This window comes from Garra rufa, chromosome 4, assembly GCF_049309525.1.
Source record: "Garra rufa chromosome 4, GarRuf1.0, whole genome shotgun sequence".
NCBI lineage: Eukaryota > Metazoa > Chordata > Actinopteri > Cypriniformes > Cyprinidae > Garra > Garra rufa.
This window is the reverse complement of record NC_133364.1, coordinates 35658566-35672956: the sequence shown is the minus strand read 5'-3', so window position 1 is coordinate 35672956 and position 14391 is coordinate 35658566. Positions and strand designations below refer to the sequence as shown.

The following is a 14391-nucleotide window of genomic DNA, read 5'->3' as shown; positions in this document are numbered from 1 at the left end:
GCCAGACCAAAGATCATTGTTCATCCTTTACTTATGTTCCAATTATGTGGTCTTTGTAGGAGAGACCTGCTCTTTTGTTTGAATTCGTTCTTTATGTTTTTGTAAGTGTAGTTAGGTAAGGTTTTTGTAATTTATTTTTCTTATCTTCTTTTGAAGGTTATTTAGTGTGATTTATTTTTAGTTTGATTTTGTTTGTTGTTTTGGGCCTTGGGTCTCTCTGAAGTCTATAAGAACCACTAAACTAAATGTTTTTTCTCATCTTTTAAATAAATCAAATAATCAATTAATGTTGTTTTCGTGTGTTTGGTCTGACGGCTTGATGAGAGTCTATTTTTATTGCGTCTTACCCCTAGCGGACGTAATAATTCTTATTGACTTTTTGGAGTTTTTACTGACCAATTTCTTCTCATCCAAACTAATGACTGTTTGAATATAAAACCAATGATGGAGTTTTAATCCATTGCTATTAGCAACCCAATATTATACTGTATATGTAATGCATGTTTGCATGCTGTATTTTTGCCAATTTTGAACTTGAATAGAAACTAAACAAATAAAGTATTTAAATCGATTTATCCAGGGGCGTAAATTAAAAGAAGAAAACCAGTAAAAGAACAAGAATGAGATATTTTGTAAAATAGCTAATCATATTTTTATTTTAAAATATGCACCCAATTAATTTCAGTTGTATTGTTGAAAACGCAAAACAGAAAAATGCCACTGTCATCATAATCAACTTTGAATTACATGAATCACGTAAATGACATCCCTGCTTTCCATTCAAAACAGTGAAATTTGACCAAAAAAGTTTAGTGAATAGTTTTATCGCACAAGCACTTTACTTTCAGTTTCCATTCAGCATTAACAGCATGAACTGTATAGCCTACATGTATTTTAGACGCTTATATTATGTGGTTGCCCCTTCCATGCAATGAATGCACGTTATTGAAAAAGTGGGACATTTATTTAAACTATTTTTAGAACATTTATTGAACTGCTCAGATAATTTCAGTGGTAGACTATGATACATAGTCATGTGTTAAACTCCCTTAACTCACAAACTCTCTGTGATAGCGCAAATATTTCGGCCCGTTTTCGCTCACTGTCAGTAAATAATGTCAAATGTAAATATTAAATTAACTGTTTGTGAAATGTATATAAAATACAGTTTATAGCTATTCATAAATTGGCCCTGACCTCACTGTTAACTCCAAACACAAACAATATTGTAACATTTAAATGAAAGCATCATGCCAATAAATAAGTTGTTATTTTTGTCTTCCAATGTTGAGAAATGGGGTCTTATCCAGTGGCTTAACTTTCTTCTTTTGTAAATGTGTGTGGTGGGGAGTGGGAATGTCCCACCCCTAAATTACGGCTATGATCACCTCACAGGACAAACGTAAACATTTAGTTTCGATTTGCATGTAAACACTCAAATTACAAGCACCATCCCTACTGTGATTGGTCCAACCTAACGCTAAATGGCTGTGATTGGTCCATTCTGACACCAAATGGCTGTGATTGGCTCATGTCTTTAGTGCAACGAAACCAATAATAATGCATGTTATTAGAGCATACCGATGCAAACATAACATAATTTGGTGACGAGTAAAAAGATCCCACTGCCAATTTCAAGCTGTCAGTCAAGAGGAAAGGATGGCTACGATCATTGGACAGGTCGTCGCGTTCGACGAGACGAGAGAGCAATGTACTAAGTAACATTAGTGAAGAGAAAAGAGTGTCAGGCCGCGATCACACCGAACTTGTTTTTGCAGTGAGAGGCGCCTTTTTTGAATGGTTTTCTGTTGGCAGTGAGCGTTCTGCGCGTTTTCGCCGCCTGCTGCGCCTTGCGTTTTTGCAGAAGCGCTCTGAGCACCTGAAGTTGAAAAAAAAAGCAGCTCTGTGCGTAAATACGCCCGACGTCATTCGCGTTTTTTACATTGTCCAATCGAATGAATGGAGAGGCGGGCCCACTTACGGACTCTTACATAGCCTTATTGCACCAGTTAAGAAATTGTAGACACACTGCAGGCGCATTTTACCCCGAGGCCCATTGTGATTGCGGAGAGGTTCAAATTTCACAAACAGAATCCAGCAGAGGGGAAAGTGTCGCACAAAATGTAGTGGTGTTAAAGAAGTTGGCGGAGCACTGTGAGTTTGGTGACAATTTAAATGACGCGTTACAAGACAGATTTGTGTGTGGCCTGAGTAGTGAGTCAATACAAAGGAAACTGTTGACCGTGTCGGCTCTCACGTATCAAAAGGCTGTGGATATAGCGATGTCAATGGAGGCTGTATCTAGGGCATCACAGCACCCGAGTAATTCATTGAAAGTAAATGCCATGTCTCTTTCATCAGAATTGCCCAAGGAGAAATGTTACAGATGTGGAAAGTCCAACCATATCCAAAATGAGTGTTTTTACAAAGACCAACTCTGTCACAATTGTGGAAATGGATGTGCAAATGTAAGAAGACAGAGGAGAAAATACATACAATACTTCCGGAAAAGGAAAAAGTGTAAAAAGGAAGGGACATTTTATTGTCGTTTTTATATGAATTCTTCAGACACAATGGCGTTCCCCTAGCGCCCCTTAGAGGATGGGGTCCGAGTTACCTTGAGAGGGAACTTCTACTTCGGCTTTCAACATCTTCTAGTTTTTCAGAAAATCTCAGAATGTAAGATCTTTCTGACATTTCACTGAATGCTGTGTGTTTTTGTAACCTGCATTACCACACCATGCAACACTTAGGTGTAGCCTAATTATCAAATATTTAAGAGCAATAAACTCACTGTCTATACCCAACAAACACAGAACGTTCCCCTAACGTCCCCATATGGTTCCTATTTGGTTATTTTTGTGGGAACCAAATGAGACCAACCTTTGAACATTCCCTGTAGGTTCTCTTTTTAATAACCTGCAGGGTACATTCCCTGCTGGTTATTTTTTTGGTTTAATTTTATAATCTAAAAAGAACCTTCCCAGAACGTTCCCTTCAGGTTATATTTCGGTTTTATTTGTATTACCTACAGAGAACGTTACATCTGCTGTGTACAAATGTCTGGCAGACGTCTGTAAGATGTCAGATTTACATGCATTTTAATTCATAAACATCTTAAAAACATCTAATAGACTTCAATGGTACAATTTACATAGGACAATGGTTTGTGTGTAACGAGCAGGGTTGGGGCCATTCATGAATTGAATTGAGAATGAATGGTAAATTCCAATTCACTTCCTGGAATGGAATTGGAATTGCATGCAGCTGACAGGAAATGGAATTGGAATGTCAGGAAACAGAATTGAAATCAAATAAATTCCACGAGTTGCTGAATAAAATAATTAGACTTGATTTGCTTAATAGTTTATAGTACATTAAACATTGTAAATCACATAAACAACAAACATATAAAAGTAATTCAAAGGACTGTATGTTTAGTATGCTAAGCATGATCATTTCACATGCAAAATTTCAGGAAATGATGATAATTCGATGCAATAAAAAGTGAATGAAATACATGAATGAACATGACTCATTATTTTGTGAGTTGAGACATATATTATGTGGTAATCATATATTGAATGTATAGTACATCCAGAAACGTATCACCACTGTCATTCAATTATTAATTCATAATGTACAGTTCTCATTTTTATTTATTTGCATTTGATCAACTCTATTTCATACATTACTTGGTATTTGTAAAGCATCATAAATAAAGTTCAAATGTATGTCTCTAAATGCAATCACAAATAAATGCTCAGAAACAGCAATAAACGGAATTCAGAGGAATTTCCCTGCATTGAATTCCACTTCCTGTAATTCCAATTCAATTCCAAATCTGTTTCCTGTAATTGTTGTTGAATTCCAATTCTGATTCCATTTCCTTCTTTGAATTGGAATTGTTGAGTTTATTCCTGAATTGACCCCAACCCTTGTATAACAAATTCTATTTTTTAGAGTAATTGAAAACACCAGCATTCATTATAAAACACTCTTGCTCTTAAGCCAAATACACACTGAAATGAATAATGAAATACCCTGACATCCACAACTATTTGTGTCCTTAACACTCATTTTTATGGCTCGACAGCTTATAAAAATGTAGTTGTGTTCTTTAGATTGTTTACTGTACACCTTGACTCAAAGCAGCTTTTTTTTTATTAATAATTCAGAAAATGTCAAGGAGTCAGCTTCCTGCAATACAAAGTCAACAGAGAACATTGGATGTTTGCATGCTGTACATTTGCCTCTATATCTTATTATGTCTTTAAAACTTTAAAAAAGCTTTAACAAAACTTACATTTTTTCAGTGCACTTTTCTTTTATACAAGATATGAAATGTGTAACGAAGCAAACAATAAAGTGAAATTAATACTGTATATCAAATATTTTCTTGTTTGTTTCATAAGGAACTTATTCATATTTATTTGGCTGGTGTTGAATGGAAGAGCTGCTGGCCAAAGGTATCTGCAAGATTAAAAAAAACACTGTATGATCAGCTTGATTGCTTATTTATTCATAATTATGTAAGAATCATTGCACCCACACTTCCAATACATGGGCTCTCAACACTAAATAAAAAAATGTTTTATTTTATACCATTTTACTCAAAGTCCAACTAATCTGGGGTTACAAGTTTCTCTTACCTCTGAGCTGTTAAGATCCTGGACATGAATGGGCCTGAAATCAGAGGACTGTGGTGGTAAAACCTGCTGGACGAACTGCACCTTTGGAAAAATATTTAGGGATGCGTAAGAACTGAGTTCTACAAGAAAAGGTGTTTTAATGATAAATATCTGACCAATATGAAATACAATGTTAAGTAGAGAAGTTCAGAAATCCCTGATTTGACTCATTACTCACCTGAGAAAGATAACAGCAGTCGTTGCCTTTACAGGCAAATGCTGACAGACAGATGGAGATGAAAAACTGAAGCAAGGTGAAAACCAACAACACACCTCTGATTCCCTTGTAGAGAGTCTGAGAGAAAAATCAACATTAACACATTAAATTGATCTGGTGCAAACCTTAGTAAATCATGTTGTGTGATTGAATAATTTTGTTCCTGAAAGGGAAACTCTTACAATTGAAGTAATGATAGCCACAAAAATAACTGTCCTTTTCATAATGCTAAAATGACTCTATAACTGAAGCTTCCATAATACAGATTAATAACCATTTGGGTGCTTGATCTGTGAATTACCATACACTTGCAAAACATTTGGGATATAAATTTGACAAACAAACTCAGTTGTGAAGAATAGCTTTTATCATCTTAGTTCTGTTGTCAAACTGAAAGCGTGGTTGTCAGTAATTACTGAACAAATGTTAATAGTTTGGCTTGTATTTTCAGCCATTTTTCTCTTTTGACCAAAAACCAAAAATGCAATTTCGGGGCATTCCTAGTGAATTATAAAAGTTGATGACAAACCTCAAACTGTTCCTGTAAATAATAACAGTTATAACCGCTGCAGTAACTGTATGGAAATATAACCAAATCCAGTGAAAGTAAAATAATGGCAATGCCTGCGGTTATAGTACTGAAGATGTTCATTCCAAGTGAAGCGTTCGCCTACAAGCAGAAAACAAAACATAAAACAGATTAATAAATTAGCGAAAACTTCGAAACATTGTGTTAATGTAGATAGAAAAGTATATGCTACTGATCACATCATTACACATCATTTACTACACTCACATCAATAACACATCCCTTCACATTTAAACAAGCTTGTATAACCATTCTACTAAAGAAACCCACCCTTAACCCATCTCTATTAGAAAACTGCAGACCGGTTTCCTTTCATTGCAAAAACACGTGAACAAGCTGTGTTCAACCAAGTCTCAGCCTTTCAACCTCTCAACCTCCTGGACAAGAGCTGATTCCAAATCTTCTATACCTATCTTGCTGGATCTGTCCGCTGCCTTTGACACAGTTAACCACCAGATCCTCCTCTCAACTCTATTGGCAAAGGGCATCTAGGGAACCACACTACAGTGGTTTGAGTGGATCCTTCAAGGTTTCTTGGAGAGGTGAGGTATTCAAGTCGTAACATCTAACTACTGGGGTGCCTCAGGGCTCAGTTCTTGGACCACTTCTGTTCTCTGTCTACATGGCATCACTAGGTTCTGTCATTCAGAAACATGGCTTTTCATTTCACTGCTATGCTGACAACACTCAACTCTACCTCTCATCCCATCCTCATGATCCGACGATAGCTGCTCGCATCTCAGCTTGTCTAACAGACATTTCTTGCTGGATGAAGGACAATCACCTTCGACTTAACTGCTGGTGGTTCCAGCAAACCCATCACTTCATCACAATTTCACCATCCAGACAGGCACATCAACCATAACTCCTTCAAAATCAACTAGAAACCTTGGACTTGTTATTGATGATCAGCTGACTTCGTCAGAGCACATTGCTAAAAGTGCCCAGTCCTGCAGATTTGCTTTATTTATTATCAAGAAGATCAGGCCCTTTCTTTCGGAACATGCTTCACAACTCATTGTTAAATCTCTTGTTCTGTCCAGTAGCTGCTTGCATAAAACTCAAGGCAATAATGTTTGTCTACAAAACCACCACTGGCTCTGCACCTCTTTACCTAAATTCATTACTTCAGACTTATATGCCCTCTAGAAGCTTACATTCTGCAAGTTAATGGCGCATTATTGTGCAATCCTAAACAGGTACAAAATCTCTTTTACTGACGTTTACAGTAACTGTTTCCTCCTGGTGGAATGACCTGCCCAACTCAATCTGAGCAGCTGAGTCCTTAGCCATCTTCAAGAAACGGCTAAAAACACATCTTTTCTATCTAGCCTCACCAGCACCTCTTCCAGCAGCATTCTTGTTTTCCCAGGAGGTCTCTCATCCAGATACTGACCAGGCTTAACCCTGCTTAGCTTCAGTGGGTGACCGGTTTTGGGCTGAAGGGCAAATCAGTTGTGCCCAAACACAACAGAACACTATTTCTGTACGTCCAGCACAGTACTTGGACCCTTACAAGTAATAACTTCTTTGTACATACCAGACACAAACGGGAGGGGGAATTAATGTTATTTTCTGCAGAAATGCAGAGTGCGCCAGCGGTAATGTACTGAGAAGAGAGAAAGACAAAAATTTAGAATAGGTTGGAATAGGTAGATTGTCTTAGAAAAGACTATTTGTATAATTGTTTCTTACGATGATAGATCCCCAGTAAGGAATACCACTAAAGACAAAGATGGACTGTGCGTAAACTGTAGACACAATGCCAAACAGGAGAGTCAGCACACCGATCATTATCTGGACCGTCTGTGAGGGACAAAAAGAATGCAGAAAGTCTGAGTATGTGATATAGTGAAACAACATAAAATTTACAATATACATTTATTTCCTGCTGGACTTATGATTGTACTAGAAAAATATCCGACAAATCTAACCAATGTAGTTGCGCAAAGTGAAAACACGGCCGTCCTGATTTGAGCATTACATCATGTGTCTGTAGCAGCTGCTGTTGCACAAAATGATGAGAGAGGTGACGCTGTTTCGAAAACCAGTGTAAACAAACACATAAGAGGAGTATTACGAGAACAGATGGTTATTCTCACATGTTCTTAATATAATTTCTATTAATTCTCCACTGAATTATGAGATCCTAAGAACATTGCCCATGTTCTTTTCGAGCACAAGTGTTATATGAGTCAGAGTGCGTTTACCATATTTAAAAAATTTATTGAAAAATGTTCCACTGTTCAACACTTGAAATATGAAAGGGAACAGACATATGATTATATATATATATATATATATATATATATATATATATATACTGTATATGATATATTTTCTGTGCTTTGGTCGTTTATTGAATGTTTGTAACCCTGCTGTTGTTAAAAGTAAACTCAAGTCAAGTCTTTGTTTTTGTATTTGTTTGTATTGGATTGTAATAAACTGCATTTGGGTTTGTTTCAACTTGTCTCCAGTAGAGTAATTGTTACAAAATACACGACCGACAAGTCTGGTTTCTTTCTGCACTTTCGCCAAGGCAGTAAGTCACATTCTTTAATAAAAATTGTGTATGCTTTGTTTATGTGTTTATCCCGCAGAGATACACATGCAGAAAATGGTTTATGAGACATTTCTCACCCCAAGGGTTTTTGGTTGGCCTTTCAGAAATGCCTGAAGTCCTTGAAGAGGTGAAACTCCCGCCATCTGTTGGACATAAACAGGCACAGCAGTATTTGCCATCGTCGTTTGTGTTGGTGGCTGATACTGGATGACATGTGGGTTGACGGGTATGACTGTGCTTGACATTCTGGTTTCTGAATCTCAAAGCTGTACCTGTGCAAAACCATATTGAATCAAAACATGAACAATATGATTATGAAACAGCTCATAATACAGGAAACAGCTGGTACTTTTTGACAATTTTGAGTCAGTGTATACTTATGTAGATAAGGGAACACTCCACTTTTTTTGGAAATAGGCTCATTCTCCAACTCCTGTTCTCCTGTTCTGGCGATATCACTTTTAGCATAACTTAGCATAGATAATTGAATCCTATTAGACCAATAGCATCGCGTTCAAAAATAACCAGTTTCGATATTTGTCCTATTTAAAACTTGACTTGAAATTTCCCTTAATGTAATCGTGTTGCCTTTAACCTGTAATGATTTAGAGCTGGAGGAAACAGAGAAAGTTTGAAGAGAGAGAGAGAAGAAAAGAGAAAGAAGCCAAGAGAGATGTAGAGTTTAGGATGAGAATAAAGATGAGGGATGAGGAGATGAAAAGAGAGGCTGTAGCTCATGAAGACTTTAATAGAGCTCTTCACAGAATCAAAGAATCCTAAATAACGTAGCACTGTATATGTGACTGTGATTTTAACAAAAAATCTTTTATAGGTCTACTGTTCTACTGAAAAAAAAAAGCTCAACAAGGATGAGGTTATACTTTTTTTTCTGCCTAGGAAAAACCTTGCGCAATTACATCCTGTCACATAACAGGAAGATGTGTTATTTGCACTCTAATCGGTTTAGAAAGAATTTCTACTTCATTAGCCTGAAATTATTAAAAAAAAAAATAATAACTTTTTTTGCATTTAGAAAAAAACAAAAATAAATTTGCATATGTGTTTTTTTATGTATTGTCATATACTCTATACATCAGGCTATAATGAGTCTTTTAATTGTAGAATTGCATGTTTAACCGGTGTTGTCTGCATTGTGTTCTCTTTCTCTCGTAAACGAGTAACCAGATGGACATCAAGTAACAGTTCGACTCTTCTTTAATCTGATATCACCTTTTTGTTCTTATCTCCCATGTGGAAAGGGAAGATAAAAAAGTAATACAACTTTCAAACAATAAAATCAATTCAACAAGTGACAAAATGGCATACCTGATAATACTGATTTTTTTAAGCAGTGTGTTTTCACCCTTTTTGTTCTTTCTGTTCAAGGAAATTGCAACGCATTTAGCACATGCATCCACGAGACATCAAAATTAAACCACAACCTCAATTAAAACGAAATCATGAAAATAACGAATCATGCATGAAAAATTAAGTTATAGATATTATTTAAACAGGAAAACTAAGTTTTAAAGTGATTTAAAAAGTAAAGATAACATTAGATTAATAAGAACTTGTCAGAAACCCACCTCTCCCATGCAGAGACAGTGCGGAAAGGGAAGAAAGCTGCAAAGACAGGAAATTAAGGTTTACGCTGCCTTTGAAGCCAGAAATGGTAGATCGTTGTCTGTGGTAAGTTTTCACAGCAAAACAAAACCAAAACTTAAACCAGTACAATGCCAGCCAGTATGCTAGACAATAGCCTACATTAAAATAATATGATAAGAAATTCTATCTATATGACCAGCAACTGTATATCTGTGATTTCACTGTAAAATGTGTCTTATTACGTACCATATACTGTACCACATACATCTTGAAGTTTATTACTGAATGTCTATTTAACAACTGACAGTAAAATGTTCTAAGAGAATTAAATGAGCACATCACATCATGAAACAGACATCTGAGTGAGTAATGGACGTTATGTGTTCTTATGGAGAACTCACTGTCAACACTGCTTTAGATTAATGTAAATAAAAACATGTAAATATAGTAACTAAACATGAGTTATCTATTTCATTTGTCTATTAGTACTGTTGATAAATTCATGAGCATTTGTATTGGATAAAAAGCCAATTAACACAACAGCTACCTCGTAAATGTAGTATTGAGCACATGAATCAGAAGTAACTGAATCTTTTCAGGTGAATTACAGAGACAGGTGAAACACATGCATGCTTGTCCGGTGAATTACAGGGACAGATGAGACACATGCATGCTTGTCCGGTGAATTATAGGGACAGGTGAGACACATGCATGCTTGTCCGGTGAATTATAGGGACAGGTGAGACACATGCATGCTTGTCCGGTGAATTATAGGGACAGGTGAGACACATGCATGCTTCTCCGGTGAATTACAGGGAGAGATGAGACACATGCATGCTTGTTCTGTGAATTACAGGGACAGATGAGACACATGTATGCTTGTCCGGTGAATTACAGGGACAGATGAGACACATTTATGATTGTTCTGTGAATTACAGGGACAGGTGAGACACATGTATGCTTGTCCGGTGAATTACAGGGACAGATGATACACATGTATGCTTGTTCTGTGAATTACAGGGACAGGTGAGACACATGTATGCTTGTCCGGTGAATTACAGGGACAGATGATACACATGTATGCTTGTTCTGTGAATTACAGGGACAGGTGAGACACATGTATGCTTGTCCGGTGAATTACAGGGACAGATGATACACATGTATGCTTGTTCTGTGAATTACAGGGACAGGTGAGACACATGTATGCTTGTCCGGTGAATTACAGGGACAGATGAGACACATTTATGCTTGTTCTGTGAATTACAGGGACAGGTGAGACACATGTATGCTTGTCCGGTGAATTACAGGGACAGATGATACACATGTATGCTTGTTCTGTGAATTACAGGGACAGGTGAGACACATGTATGCTTGTCCGGTGAATTACAGGGACAGATGAGACACATTTATGCTTGTTCTGTGAATTACAGGGACAGGTGAGACACATGTATGCTTCTCCGGTGAATTACAGGGAGAGATGAGACACATGCATGCTTGTCCGGTGAATTATAGGGACAGGTGAGACACATGCATGCTTGTCCGGTGAATTATAGGGACAGGTGAGACACATGCATGCTTGTCCGGTGAATTATAGGGACAGGTGAGACACATGCATGCTTCTCCGGTGAATTACAGGGAGAGATGAGACACATGCATGCTTGTTCTGTGAATTACAGGGACAGATGAGACACATGTATGCTTGTCCGGTGAATTACAGGGACAGATGAGACACATTTATGCTTGTTCTGTGAATTACAGGGACAGGTGAGACACATGTATGCTTGTCCGGTGAATTACAGGGACAGATGATACACATGTATGCTTGTTCTGTGAATTACAGGGACAGGTGAGACACATGTATGCTTGTCCGGTGAATTACAGGGACAGATGAGACACATTTATGCTTGTTCTGTGAATTACAGGGACAGGTGAGACACATGTATGCTTCTCCGGTGAATTACAGGGAGAGATGAGACACATGTATGCTTGTTCTGTGAATTACAGGGACAGATGAGACACATGCATGCTTGTCCGGTGAATTACAGGGACAGATGAGACACATTTATGCTTGTTCTGTGAAATACAGGGACAGGTGAGACACATGTATGCTTGTTCTGTGAATTACAGGGACAGGTGAGACACATGTATGCTTGTCCAGTGAATTATAGGGACAGGTGAGACACATGCATGCTTGTCCGGTGAATTATAGGGACAGGTGAGACACATGCATGCTTCTCCGGTGAATTACAGGGAGAGATGAGACACATGCATGCTTGTTCTGTGAATTACAGGGACAGATGAGACACATGTATGCTTGTCCGGTGAATTATAGGGACAGGTGAGACACATGCATGCTTGTCCGGTGAATTACAGGGAGAGATGAGACACATGCATGCTTGTCCAGTGAATTACAGGGACAGATGAGACACATTTATGCTTGTTCTGTGAATTACAGGGACAGATGAGACACATGTATGCTTGTCCGGTGAATTACAGGGACAGATGAAACACATGTATGCTTGTCCGGTGAATGACAGGGACAGATGATACACATGCATACTTGTCTGGATGCTACAGGGACAGGTGAGACACATGTATGCGTGTTCTGTGAATTACAGGGACAGATGAGACACATGAATACTTGTCTGGATGTAAAAATATTCCCAGATACCACTTGATCTGAGCTCCACCTTTATAAGGACAAGGCAGAACAACAACTAAGTACAGCCTACATGCCTATACAAATAATATGCCTCTACAAACATGAAAGGGTTAGTTTACCCAAAATATCACTTCATACTTCACTGTTTCTCCTGTACTCAACAAGAGTAAGTTCGGAAATCAAAGTCTATATTTTTACAAAACATTATAATACATACTGGTGTTTTATTTTACAAAGAGCAAACATTTCTTCAAAAAACTTTGTGTCAGTTTCGGGTCATCACACACACTATGTCTACTTAATTCTGAATGCTGGCACTAATAATTCAGTACATTTTTGAGTTTTGCCGTTTTGTCTATTTGGTGCTGGCTGTACATTATGACTCTTCATGCGATTATTATTATTATTATTATTATTATTATTATTAAAATAATATTGTATTTTCTACTTGCTTGCAGTTGCATTAACCAAATAAAGACCAGCATAAAGCAGCAAAGAACGCGGAAAAAACTAGCAAAGGACCAGCATTAACCAAATAAAGACCAGCATAACAACCAGCATCCCAGCACCAAAACAACACCAAAGCATGCTGTTTTTTTCAGCAGGGCGTTGCTATGTTGAGCATATTATTTTGAAGATTTAGTGGTCTGAGTGGCCATATTAATTACTAAAAAGTGAAATGTTGTTTCTTTGTTTATTGTATAACAACAACTTGGAAAACAGACAAAACAGAAAAGGTAAGAAGCACTGAGACAAGGGCATAGCCTACAGTGTTGGGCAGTAGCGTCGCTACAACTAGTGACAACTAGTAGGCTACAACTGTTTTCTGAATCAAATAGCTTTTCAGTAGTTAAGCTCTTTTTTTGATCAAGTAGCGCGGTAGCGTCAACAAAAGCTAAAAGCTATATTTTTTTCTTTGCTTTAAACTCAAATCAGAAATATAACTGCTACGGATCACTGATCCTGGGTCAGTAAGCGACGCCACCAGCACTAAACCTTGTAAGGCCATTGGCTCCTCAAACTGTCAGTCAAACCGTATTATTCCTCCCGCCTCTCTCGTTAATGAAGTGCGGAGCGCAGTTAGTAGACTTAAGGTTAATAAAGAACTGCTGATTTAAAAAGTACATGCTTTCTGTATTTATAATACAACACTGTATTTATAAAGGCTAATGTTTTTTTTTGTTCTGTTTTTTTTTTTTTTTTTTTTGCATTTGAGGAAAGGAGAAGTATTGAGAAAAAAAAAGTATTTAAGCTAGTGGTGGGCGCTGTGTTCTCATATTCTAAACGAATTATTACTGCTTTGCACTTTGCAGTATCGAATTATGCCTTTACTATGACCAAAAGGACGCAATATGCTATTCAGCTGTTTGATCGCACCGGTTACGCGCATACTATGCAACCTGTTCATTTGAGAAATAAAAAACAGCCACCCAAAAGTTACACTAGTCAATTTAAATAGTGTGTATTACGTGCAGTTCAGCCTGTCCCGTGGCACATTTTTGCTATTGCTCATTATACGATATTTGCCGTCTACCGTGCATGAAATACAACACTTACCCAACGCATACAATAATTTAGCTTCAAATACATTGCAGATATGGAAACATTTGTATTTGTGGTGAGAGAGGTAGTCTACATACTTTACGCTCAGTTAGCTTGATTTGGTTAAATATTATTACTTTCAGTTAACAAATTTACAATGGAATTTAGCTTGACTTCCCAGATAGTGGGTCTGGGCTAAATCTGGCTTACATTCTGCTCTTGTTATTTATTCACAGTCTTGACTGCAAATGTTTGTGATTTGTTTTTATTTTTTTTATTTGTTTAGATTCTGACAATTAAAAAAAATCTGACTCCTGTATTCATGAAATCAATATCTTTGTTCAAAAACAGCAGTAAATTAAAGTGTTGTGTTTGTGTGGTCTGTAACCGTTATATTTTAGCTATACAGCAAAACTACTTCCATTAGCCTATTTTTTACGAAGCTGTCAACACTGTAATGTAAACTCTGACGGCATGCAATCAGTTGATGAACACCCATTCATATATAGGCTATATGTTATT

The 14391-nt window shown here is 37.2% G+C and overlaps 1 protein-coding gene across 1 annotated transcript; it reads right to left on the bottom strand.

The window, feature by feature from the left end:
• Positions 1-4146: 4146 nt before the first annotated feature.
• On the bottom strand, positions 4147-9439 carry LOC141333982 (membrane-spanning 4-domains subfamily A member 5-like). Its single transcript, XM_073839135.1, has 8 exons — positions 9387-9439; positions 8138-8332; positions 7193-7303; positions 7038-7106; positions 5438-5578; positions 4870-4986; positions 4653-4733; positions 4147-4473 (listed from the first exon to the last, which is right to left on the bottom strand). The coding sequence occupies exons 2-8, from the start codon at positions 8303-8305 to the stop codon at positions 4420-4422; spliced, it is 741 nt and encodes a 246-aa protein (XP_073695236.1). The 5' UTR covers positions 8306-8332; positions 9387-9439; the 3' UTR covers positions 4147-4419.
• Between the last annotated feature and the right edge of the window lie 4952 nt (positions 9440-14391).

Bases quoted from the DNA above. Each gene is read 5' to 3' on its own strand.
- LOC141333982 (XM_073839135.1), bottom strand. From the start codon at position 8,305: ATGTCAAGCACAGTCATACCCGTCAACCCACATGTCATCCAGTATCAG. The intron at 4,987-5,437 runs GTTTGTCATCAA...TTTTTCTCTCAG, and splicing joins ATTTACAGGAACAGTTTGAG to ACTCTCTACAAGGGAATCAG. The intron at 4,474-4,652 runs GTAAGAGAAACT...TTAATCTTGCAG, and splicing joins AGGATCTTAACAGCTCAGAG to ATACCTTTGGCCAGCAGCTC.